Consider the following 12,487-nt stretch of genomic DNA (forward strand, 5'->3'; position numbering starts at 1 on the left):
TGCCCTCCCATACTTGGAAGAACTTCCCAGTCACCTTTTTTTTACCACTCTGAGTGCACGATTTCAGTTTCTACAATTAGGAAGATGCTTTTTTTCTTTTCTCAGCATGTATAATGAAAGATTTGATCTTTTCTCATGGAAATGAGAACTAATACTATTTTATCTCCTTCATCCCCACTGTTAGTTTATTCTCGGCTTCAGGAATGTTTAACCAAAGTGTGAAGGACAGCAGGAAAGAACATACTGTAACAGGGGGTACAAAATAAGATAAAGATCTTCTTTTATCAGTAGAGAGAATGATTACAATTGCATAAGATCTTTCAGATACAGTTCACCAAAAACAAGTCAAGCAAAGTATTTTGTGACCCTGTCCATGCTTTTGCTCCAAATGCAATCATTCATTGAAGGATTTTTAAACATCCCACTTTGCTGGACCACTTTTCTGACTCAGAGTTGCCAGCGGTCATAATGGAACAACTTCAATTCCGGGCATTTCCACTTGTACTTGAGTGAGTTGGTATCTTGTGAAGTGGTTACAGGCTGGAGTGAGGGACCCCTAAAAAATGTTTCCATCATCTCTTTCTCCTAAATGTCACATCAGGGGACCCCACACGGGGCCGCCTGTCACTTCCCGGCCTTAGGCTCAGGACGATTGCACAGTGCCTGTTATTCCCTTCTGTAGAGCAGTCTCCGAGGCCCACGTCCCGTTCGGCAGCTGCAGCCTCCCATCAAGGTCCCCTTGCCAGCCACACCCCCAAGCTGGATGAGGTTGTCCCCTCCGTGAGGCCTGAAGGCCAGCACTCAGGTCTTTTCCCTGTTGAGGATTCTGCTACTAGTGTCCGACGACAAGTAGAGGGAAAAAAACAAGCAGAACAAGCTCAGCAAGCTGCAAGAATCTGGTTTTAAGTCCTCGCTCTTGCAGATGATAGCAGGTGGCCTGCTAAGATTCCCTCAACTTTTATTCCTGGTCTCAGGTTCTCCTAACTCCTCTCCTGTGTTTAGCTTGTTAAAATGCAAATTTCAACTGAGAAGATTTTAAAGATCTTCTTGGCTTTATTAAACGATTTATGAATCAGGCAGCATCCAATATAGCAGATAGAAAGGAGCTCTGAGGAGCTGAACAAAATGAAAGACTTTCAATAGGCAGAAGGGAGCAGGAACAAGGAAGTTAGACTAAGAAAAAACGCGGGTGGGTTACTGCAAGGTCACTTTCCCCGAGGGGAGGGGAGGGGGCTGTTAGGCAGAGTATCTAACTCGTGCTGGCCAGGCCATTCCTGATGGACAGCTTTAAGATTCCATTTCTGGGAGACTCAAAACTGTAACTAAGTTAAGTCTCGGTTTGGTGCTGTGGGGCTTAGCACGAGCAACTCCATTTTGGGTCTGTTGTTTAGTTCTTAACAAGCGCTCAGGTTGAAGTCTGACTGTAGCACTGAGGCAAAACAAAACTGCAGACACTGTCTCATTTGTCATAGCCAATTTGCATGGACCTTCAGGAGAAGCAGATGAATGAAAATAGACTTAGCTCAAAAGACTGAGGTGGCAGGAAATTCAGAATTTTTATAATTATTTTTCACATTGAAGTTTGCATCCATTAGAATTAGTAAATTGAACGGTAGTTACATATATACTTGCAGAGCACTTTAGAGTTTTACCATTTAATCAGTAGACAAAGCAACTCTGATTAGTCTCTTCCCCTCCTACTAACCTTACATCGCGCTGTTCTATGCCTTGCACTTTCTGCTGCTTTTTTTCCTCTGCCATCTCCACTGCCCTCTTCCCCAACCCACCCAAACCAATCCTTCAGGGCTCACTCTAGTGTCATCAGTTCTGTGATATCTTCTCCGACCAATCACCATCTTCTGAAATCTTTAATGCCTAAAATATGTTTTCCTCATGTGGCCTTTATCATATGCTACCAGTTATTTTCAATCATAATTCTAATCATGTCTCTTTTCCCCAGATGTGCTATAAGCTTATTGAGAGTGGATGTTTCCTTATGCCTTGCACCGCATGTATTTAACTTGCTCAATATTTTGTTTGATTGCAATTAACATGTCAATTATCATATGCAGATCAGAGCTTTTAAAGTAATAGAAGATATTTGGAAACAGTTCTATTAAGTATTCTTAATCTTCTTCTAAAATCTTAACTACGTTATTAGTTTACATTATCCACGAGAAAATCTGCTAAGTATCTGTAAGTTTGTTTCTAGTACCAGTTGGAATTATTACTAATTCCATAATAACTGATGAGGATTCACTGTAACCAATGCTCGTGTATTCAATCCATTAATGAATTAATAATGATTAATAAATTAATAATATTAATAAATCAAGAGCATACCATCCAATGCATGCATTGTGAATATGTTTACCGATAATAATCTTGGTAAAATCATGGGATATTTTTGTGGGGTATAAGTAATGTAATGCACTTTCAACATGTTATTTGTTTCTGTTCTGTGTTTGTTTTGCTGTGCTGTGTTTCCTGATAGGCCTGTACAACTCACCCTACGGTGCTCAGTCACATCCTGCTGCCAAGACCCAGACCTACAGGCCCCTCTCCAAAAGCCACTCCGACAACGGCACTGATGCCTTTAAGGATGCTTCCTCGCCTGTCCCTCCCCCGCACGTTCCTCCTCCAGTCCCACCACTTCGACCAAGAGATCGGTCTTCAACAGAAAAGTAAGGCATTTTCCCCTGAAGTGTCCTGTATTTAGCTTAGGATAAAAATAAGCCCACAGGGCATTCAGCAGAAGAATCAGTGCTTACCTTTCTGAGATAGTATATGTATAGTCTTATAAAGGTGCCATGTTCACCTCCTCTATCAAGAGTGTAGTGAACACTTACTTTCACAATATTGGTTCCTAATATCATGGGCACCTGAGTTAGACTTGAAGTAACTGAGCGTCATCTCCACTCTTTGATCAATAAATGCATATGAGACAAATAAATAGAAATAATTGACACACACTCCCTTTGGCACAGCAGGTCAGAGACTATGCAGTTAATTTTCAGTTTCCTCAGATTTGAAATGTTAGGACTATTAATGATTTAAAATTGCCCCTCTGATCACAAAAGTATCTTTTTGAAAACAGAAAAGGTTATTCGTAAATCATAAGTAAGGCATTAGTTGATGTGTCTAGCTGTGACTCATTTCCACACACTAACTTTAATTTCCCCACTGAAATATTTTTATAGAAACTATTCAAACAAAAATAAAAATTTATAAACACATTTCTATTGGGCCATTTTTATTAGGATAATGACTAATAGTACTACTTATAGGTAACCTTCATTGAGACCTCACTATGAGCCACTAATCTAAGCACTTTTCCTGTATTATATCACTTAATTCTGAGAACAACCCAATGAGATATGTTCTATTTTAAACCCATTTTAGAGAGAGGGAAAAAAAAAAAAAATAGCTGTGGTTTTGAAAATTAAAGTTAGTTGCTCAGCTCATGCAGCTAGTATGTCCAAGCCAGGATTCACACTCAGCTCTAACTAAAGCCATAGCTCATGCTATACCAGCAATAATAAATAAGACTATAAGAATTATTCACTATTAATATGGTTATTAAGCATCCATCTATCATACCCATCCCAGAAATATTATATTCAACACCCTTCTGTACCATTAAAAGTAACTGATGATCATATAGGGTATAAGATACCACAAAGATAGACGTACATTATGTGTGAAGAGTTCTCATTTTAATGCCCGTCTCCTCATGATGATTATATGTTTATAGGTGTTATGTCTTAAATTTGAGAAATAATTGTCTAGACACAAAATGCTATCTCTGCTATAAAAAAAGAACCAAAATGAACTCAGATTTAAATGTATTTTGTCCTATATGTCTAGTAAAAATAAATCTTTCATTGAGAAACACGATAATCCCTTAAAATTTTCTAGAATGTTTTCATATACATTGTCTTATGTGATGCTCAAAGTACGTCTGCTGAATATTACTCATCAATTTACTAGAAAGCCAGGACCGGCCTGCCCCTAATTCTCCTGTCTTGTAGAAACTTCTATTTCCAACATGCATGGAGTCAGAATTTCATCCCACTCTATGGGTCAGAACTACCCCCACCATGGGACTTTCCTGGTGGTCCAGTGGCTAAGACTCTGAGCTCCCAATGCAGGGGGCCCGGGTTCAACCCCCGGTCGGGGAACTAGATCCCACATGCGTAGCTAAGAAGTTCACATGCCACAACTAAAGATCCTGCATGCTGCAACAAAGATCCCTCACAGGTAACAAAGATCCCGCATGCCACAACTAAGACCCGACGCAGCCAAATAAATAAAAAAATATTTTTTTTTAAAAAAGAAAAAAAACAAAAGAATTGCCTCCTTCTACAGTCAGAAAATCCTTCTTCCTCAAATGTGATCCTCCCAAAGGAAGACTTCTTCAGCCTCAGCTACCTAGAAAAGCTTTACTTTTGAAGTCCCTCTTTGCCTGCCTCTTGAAGGATATTAGTTCAGGAAAAAGAGCTGATTCCAGGGTCTCCTATGCGATGGAATAGATGCCAGCCTCTGGTTTTTCAAGGGTAAAACCATGGAGGGTCTCCACTGCCATACAACTTGCTCTTATGGATGGCAACCCAAGTGATACTTTTGCACTTTTCACAGACAAACTATGATGCCACTTGCAAGATAAACAAGATCAAACATGACGTGTACATTACTCCTTGTCACTTCGGATCAAGGACGCCAGGTCACAGAGTGATGGGATAAACTCACACAACTTAATGGAGCATAACCGCCGCTTCCTCTAAACACAAAAATACACAGCTGCCGTTTGTGACCCCAGAGTTCACTAGCAGATAACTGGCTGCATTTCTATCAATACAAACCCCTCGTGTCAGTTACTGAGCCAGCAGGAGGATAGTCCTTGTACGAAAAAAAGTAGAGGAAAATATAATAGGAAATCAAAGAAATGGCTTTCTTTAAATCATTTATGAAAAACAGAACACAAATGTGGTATTTTTTTGCATATTAACATTTTATCCTGAGACGCTTTAAAAAAAAGTCTATACTAAAATTAGCTTTGAAAACAGATAATCAGTGGTTTTATACAACGGTTTTAAGCATAGAGAATTATTTTAATATGTAATTTGTTGTTGATTTCTAGGCATGACTGGGACCCTCCAGACAGAAAAGTGGACACAAGGAAATTTCGTTCTGAGCCAAGGAGTATTTTTGAATATGAACCTGGGAAGTCATCCATTCTGCAGCATGAAAGACCAGTAAGCACCTGTCATTAAACAGAACGCCAGTTCTCTAGGTTTCCTGGGTTCCCAAATAAACCTGAATTTCATACCGTTTAGCAGTTTTTTAACCACAAAGGTGATTTATTTATTTGGCATTATTTAGAAATCATGTTTACTTTGTATCATGATTTGTGTATCTTATCTCAGAATTAAAGATACAGTCTCTAATATATTGTCCCTACTCACCAAATATAGGACTCATTCTCATGTAACTATAAATGTGCCTAATCGTGATCCTGAGTTTAATTTTTTTAAAAAGAAAAAGCACAACTCTCAAATGCAACACTGAATTGCCAGTCTCCATTGCTAATGAGAACAATCCTTCATTCTCTCTGATACAAATGGACCAGGCAGTTCCATCCCTTGGTTTCCATTTTGGTTTCTTAATATTTCTTTGGCTTAAAGGGAAATTTTCCAAATGTCCTTTGTTATAACAAGTTGTTTTAATTGATTCTTATTAAATCTCCCTCAGGTTACCAAGCCTCAAGTTTCCTGACTGATTGTCAATCTAATGGATCAAGATTATATTTAACTTTGCAGTATTTTTTCCAATTATATATTTTAATTACATGCAAAGGAAAAGACATAAAAAGTTGAAAATAACCACTTGCCTCCTCAAAGTACAATTGAACAAATAGGCTCTTCCTTGGCCCTCTTTTGTTTCGATTCCCCCAGTCCTCGCTTTCCCTCCTAGATCAATGCCTTCAGGATCTCTTTGAAATTCTATAATTCCTCTGCATCCCCTCTATCAAAACCTGCTTCTGGTTGCAATTTGCTCGTCTTTGTCTTAAAAGAATTTTAGGTGTCAGTGAACAGGAAAAAGAGAGTTTTCTTTGTTAGTGCCTTTAAGAGTATCCAAGAAACCAGAGTATTATATATAACATAAGGCCAGCCCTGAAATTTGATTAGAAACCGTTGCTCACCACACCCAATGAGTGTCCTTGATTTAGTTTTTGAAACCCTGTATTTATGGTTATGTTCTTGAGAAACATGTTCAAAAACCTTATAATCACATAATTCATACAGGATATTTTTCTAAGCCTTCTTTGCCTTTCTTCAAATAACTCATATCTTTTAGAGTAACAGGACTTTACCAGAAAAACTGAAAGAAAAAAAAGGAACACCACCGAACTGCAGGTTCCATTGCAAACATATAACCCATTCACTAAGTTATATGACTGAATATCATGACCTTTGAAATTTCTAGGATAAGAACTGAGTGAACCATGATATCGCCATTGCATAAAATTTAAAATAGCAAAATAATCATGCAAAATAATGAGTCTCAGATTTAAATGTAAATAACGAAACATTAACGATCATTCTAACAATGTCTGAGACTCTTAGGATGCTGGGGGTTGTAACTGTCCTGGAATGCTTTTGTAGCTGTGATGTCAGGAAACAGGATTGATTTTGGAAGCAATCCCGTCAGGATATTTCTAGTATTTACTCATGCAGCAAAACCTGTGAAGCCCCACCTATGTGCCAGGCATCGTACTACGTGTGAGGGACACGGCAGTGAGCGAGACATAGTCTTTACCTCAAGGAACTTGGAGTCTATCATTTAATCAATATGCAAAGTAGCGCCACATTTGTGAGAAGTAGACCATCTCCTGTATGGTTAAAACGGAGACACACCAAATGAATTCACCCCATCAGGAGCTTATTCACAGGCCCTGTCATTGTGACAGAAATTTCCACTTTACCCATGTCTTTGGGTTAAAGCTTTGAAGGCTCCCGGTTTAAAAATAGCAATAATAATAACAGCAGCAATAGCAGTAGTTGTAGCTCCTTATTGAGCACTTACTTATGTGTCAGGCCTTATAATTAGTAATTTATGCCTTATATCATATAATGATCCCAACAACCCTATGAAGTAGATGTATGGAATTCCCGTTTTACAGATAGAGAGGCTGAGCACATATTAAGTAACCTTGCTCAGGTTCCCGTGGCTGGTGAGTGCTGGACCTGGAAGTTGAGCCCAGGCAGACTCATGCCTGGTGCACTTAATCACCACCATACTGCTGCACATTACGGATTAGCTAAATCGGAAACACATTTAGCTGGTAGTCATTATCACCTTAATTAGAGTATTTGATTATTTAATTATTTTGCAGTATAAGTTAGTTTATTTGTTCATTTATAATAAATTAGTGTACTGGATTTATTTTACCAGCAACCTGGGCCCTGAGTAGTTAGGACACAAGACCTGTATACTTAACCAGCTCTAAGAAGAATGGAAAGATCTGGAATATGGGTATGGCTGAAGATTTGGGTACGGATGGGTCTCTGCTGCCACAGGAAAGGAGCAGTGGAAGGAACCTAGAAACTTGGAAGGAAATGAAAATGGATATTTTATGAAGAATTGGAAAGAACCAAAATGTTTATCCCTCCTAAACAATTTTGCTGAGGGCCAGCCTTATGCAAAATGATTTGAGCTAATCATCTGTATCATTTTGGCCAGGTTTTTATTATAGGACTCGACTATTATCTTTTTCTTTTCATCAACCCTGAATCCATTCCAGTTGCCTCTCTAAATCAGAAAAACAAAAACAAAGGGCTCAGGGCATGGTGCTTTTGCAGAGAGTGGCTATATCTTGATAGAGTTTACGTAAGATTCGAGAGTGTCTTGGACACACACAAGAGAGAGGATAGAGAGCAGGTTTGCTAAATACGAGTGATGGGACAGCATGTGGACAACACGTAAGGACCGCAAGATTTAGGCACTCTCATGTCTTTTTCCTCCAAGACGGTTTGTGAGCATTCCTTTACTCTTTTCATCTTAAATGTCTGTAAATTATACACCACAGCTGGGTTATTCTCTGTTGTCCTTTTGAATTCCGAGATGATGCCATTGTCTGCCCAGTTTTCCCAAGTGCCATCTTGGATTCGCCTCTCCCCAACCATCTCAAAGGCCTGCCTCCCAGGAGAAATGCCACGGCCACTCCTCTCTTCTGGTCCACAATTGTCCATTGCCTATGTTAGAATGACAGCCACTAACTCTTTTCCCTAATTCTCCAATCTAGTCTCCACACCACAGCTAGGGCAATCTTAGAAAACCTCCTGCTCAAAACTTTCTCCCAGCTCTCAAGTGTCCTTAGAGCAAAATCCAAGTTCCTTAATGTAATATACAAAAAACCTTGTGGTTTGGCCCCCGCTGACCTCTCCAGCCTCAAGTATCTTCCTGCCCTTCCTGCTTCACTCACCATGTTCCAGTTCTACAGAGAGCTGTCAATCTTCCCCCCCTGGACCTTTGCACAGGCTGTCTCTCTGCCAGGAATGCTCTCTCCACCACCTCTTTCTTCCTGTGGAAAATCCCATCTCCTCCTCGGCCTGTCTCACTTCCCCCAGGGCACCATCCCGACTACTGGACACTAGGGGCCAAGCTTCTCCTGCTGTGAGCCCCCCCTACAGCACACTGCATTACCCCTCACAACCCTGAATTGTAATGGCCTGTTTACTTGTCTGTGTCCCTCACTAGACTTTAAGCTCCTTGAAGGCAGGGACCCCGTCTGGTGCACCAGTCGAATCCCCAGCACCTAGCGCAATGCCTGGCACATGGTAGGTGTTCAGTGAATACACACTGAATTAATAGTAAGGGAATGAGTATAGGTTTTACCCTTGCAGTTAGTGGGTAAAGTTGGTGGGACCTAATCCTTGTTCTGTTGCTAATCTATGAAGTCTGTACATTTCTAGTGACAAAAGGCACCATGGGTCTCCGTCAAAGCACACACGAGGGATTCCACACACTGCTGTTAGTAACTGTGGTTCCCGAATTCCATGATTCCCTAGCGTACAAAGGGGGTAGAGGAAGAGAAGTCCTCCCCCGACCCTGGCCAAAAGGATCCTCCTCTTCCTTAGAAATCAATGGAATATGCATTTATATTCTTTAACAGGAAAGTAAAAATGAATACAATTTTTGAAGTGCCTAGATGCTCATTTGACTATAAATTTAGAAATGATGACTAAATGGGCCAAATGTTTGATCTAGAAAAATACTTTGCCATCACCAGGAATTTATCTTAAACTGATTTGAACTGCAATTTATTCCATGAGACAATCATGCAAACTCTCTGCTTGGATTATATTAATAAAATTCTACATCCCATCTGGGTTGGATATGTTTATAGGTGAACCACATTAAAATAAAATAATATAAATTCAATTAAGCACTTATTTAGGACAACTTTATGCTTGAAAATAGAAAATAAGGGAGAGATGTTATCTTTCTCTACAATAACTAAACCTGCACATAATGGTAAAAGTGAAAGAAAAAGCATTGAAAACACAGGGCAGAGTTGAAATGCAATTTAAAGCCTCAGTAAACTTAAGCTTCTTTAGCAGTGAAGACTGTCACTTAAAGCTTAAGCTATAAAAATTCTGAGACTTTCATCTGTTGGTTTGAACCATAAAAAATTATTCCAACTAACTATGTGTAGAGCACTTACTGTGGTATCTCAATAAATATAAAACATAGTAGCCAGTGTCATTAAGGCTTAAAAATCTAATGAGCATAAGTTATAAAGGACCAAATGATGTTGGCAATTTTTCTGTTCGGAACGGCACATAGAAATCCCATGCCCGCGATAAGAATTCTGAGAACAGTAGAATTTTTATAACCTGAAAAGCAACAAAATGCTTTTAAACTGTAGAAAACAAAACTTCAAAAATAGGTTACCTTTAAATAAGAATTGTGTGTGATTTATAATTTTAGGTTTTCTTACTTCCTCTTGAGCTCATGACCGGTGTTCGTTGTAAGCCCAGGTGTGCTGAGTTTTTCAAAATGAAAAGAGATCAAAAGAGGGTAGAAAGAGGCGCAGCAGCATCTCTGCTCTTTTGTTGTCTTTTATGAGCATGATCGTGCTTCCTAAATGAGCTTCTGAATGTTAACATTCATGTTGAACGGCTAAAAAACTTTCAAGTCACTTATGGAAAGTGCTGATTTAGTGAGATCATTAGTATGTCTGTCTGTCAGCTGACCATCTGAATGTATATCACTGACTTTTGTGAGGCCTCTGTGTACCTTAGAGTGACTCAAGAGTGCTACATAATACATTTAATTGTTGCCTGACTAAAGGGATTCAAAAGGTCAACTGCAGCATAGAGAAAATTCTAGTTCTGCCACTTACCATTTCTTTACCATCGATCGAGGCGCTGCTCAAGCATGTGCCTTTCATTACATTCCAAAGTTATGGATAATTACCAATTATCCTTGCGGGGGTTTTCTCTTCTAATTTCTATTGGCATGAATTCTAGACAGTTGCCCATTGAGATGATAAATTGAAGTTTTAATCTACAAAATCGTAATTCATGGGAAGTTGCCATTCCAAGGTAGGGTGCAAGATGGTAGATATTCTGCTCCCTTTTCCATAGTCTATCATAGAAATAGATTTCTATAAATCAGGATTTAGTATATTTCTTTGTTGTATCTATTTTTTAAGGTGGAAATCAAAGTGAAGTTGTAACCAAATATACTTATTTGTCTAGTAAATTTGCTGCCCTCTACTGTTCAAAATATTTTTTAAACAAATGTTTCCTCTAAGAGAAGTTTCTATCTCCCCTTAGCAAAATAAAGTACTGTACATGAAAACAGAGATTATAAAATCAAGAATTAATAATATTATTAAGGATATAACATTAGAAACAGCGAGATTTGAAAAATCCAAAGATTAGTTTTCCTGTGGAAGCAGTCCTGGGTCTCTACAGACAGAACAAAATTACTGGAAAATTCTCTCTAGTGTCAACTACCTTAAATATCAGCTCCAGCCAAACTATTCCACAAAATACCTACATACTGCAGCTATAATCTAAATGATAATTGGAGAAAAACAGTATTTCAGTACTATCAGAATCTCAATTACTATTTTTGCACTATTGAATCAGAGATAAATTGAAACAAATTTTTTAATTAAACAGAAAATGGTAAATTAATTACCAGAATATTTTCTATCAATTTCACTGTTACTTCTGAAATGTAAACCAAATATAATGTTGACTAAGTAAGAGAATATATCTCAAAATTTCTGCAACATTTCTCATAGTAATTATACGATGTTCTCCATAACATTATAACAGTAAAGGAGAATAATACTTTAAAAGAAAGAACAGAACAATCTCAATACTGTGCTTGTCCAGACACAGGCTTTGTGACACCACCATAACTGTTATCATAGTCTGTTTTTAATCTCCTAGCACTCCACGGTAAACATGTCACAGGGTTATTACATGGTCTTTATCATTATGGTCACCACATATTCTGGATACCATAGGCCCTTTCACTCTTGTGTTATGATGTCTCAAACTTTTCTATCACTGCCTGTAACTACTATTATAATCTCATAAAATATTGAAATAAAAAGCACATCTCTAAAAAGGCTTTGGATATAATTGATTATTAAATACAGACTGTGTTATTAACAAAACTATTGGGAATGCAACAGGCCAACAAAACACTCGGACAAGCTAATGTCAAATAATGGCTTTTGTTTGAATATGGCATATCTCAAAGCACCCAATATCACAAGTTTGTAGAGCATTTCTCCTGGAGCTGAGATGTAGTTACTCCATGTAGGTCCTTGAGTTCTTTAGAAACTGGAAGGGAATGATACGAATCTGCTTTGAGGCCATGAGCACATCATATATCTCCTGGAATGTGTCCTCTCCTGGCCCAGGTGAATGGCTTTTAGAGAACTGGAGTTTTTTTATTTTTCCCCTGACTTAAAATATTACTATCCAGTTGTCCCACGCTTAATTAGTGTCATGTAATAAATTCTCAAAGAAGTCATAACCCATATGTAGTACTTTAAGCATCCCTTTTTAATGTAAAATCAATGGCCTGAATGAATCTGGTCAGGCATGTATTATTTAAAAGCATTAAGGATATCACTGGGTAAAATAAATGCTCTGTCTTTTTTTCTATTATTACAGCATATATATAATATGTATATATTTTCTCAACCTGCTTACATTAACAGTCCTAGGTTTTGTATCTTAAATATGACATTCAGAAACCAGTGGAGGGGTGTGTAAGTCAATTACAAAAAAAAAAAAAATTTTTTTGTTAAATTTTTCTCTAAAGTCTTAACCCAACCAGGGTGGGATTTTCTCCCTCTCTCTTCCCCAACCTTGACCGACCACAGTAATATGAAAAACCTAACCCCACCCAGGTCCATTTCTCTAGCTCACGGGGGACAGGTAGAAGGTGATAC

At 38.3% G+C, this 12,487-nt stretch overlaps 2 protein-coding genes across 40 annotated transcripts in view; one reads left to right on the forward strand and one right to left on the reverse strand.

Annotated features, from left to right (window-relative positions):
- The window catches only part of TLR3 (toll like receptor 3), a 358,863-nt gene that overhangs the window by 333,707 nt on the left and 12,669 nt on the right, over positions 1 to 12,487 (reverse strand). The window lies entirely within an intron of this gene.
- The window catches only part of SORBS2 (sorbin and SH3 domain containing 2), a 202,842-nt gene that overhangs the window by 143,982 nt on the left and 46,373 nt on the right, over positions 1 to 12,487 (forward strand). For all 39 annotated transcript variants that reach the window (XM_082444742.1, XM_082444762.1, XM_082444740.1 and 36 more), the window contains 2 exons: positions 2,495 to 2,684; positions 5,141 to 5,255. In XM_082444742.1, coding sequence (XP_082300868.1) covers positions 2,495 to 2,684; positions 5,141 to 5,255 — 305 coding nt within the window. The remainder of the gene's footprint in view (positions 1 to 2,494; positions 2,685 to 5,140; positions 5,256 to 12,487) is intronic.

The sequence above is a fragment of the Balaenoptera physalus genome (assembly GCF_965194825.1).
Source record: "Balaenoptera physalus genome assembly, chromosome: 21".
In the NCBI taxonomy this organism is placed as follows: Eukaryota; Metazoa; Chordata; class Mammalia; order Artiodactyla; family Balaenopteridae; genus Balaenoptera; species Balaenoptera physalus.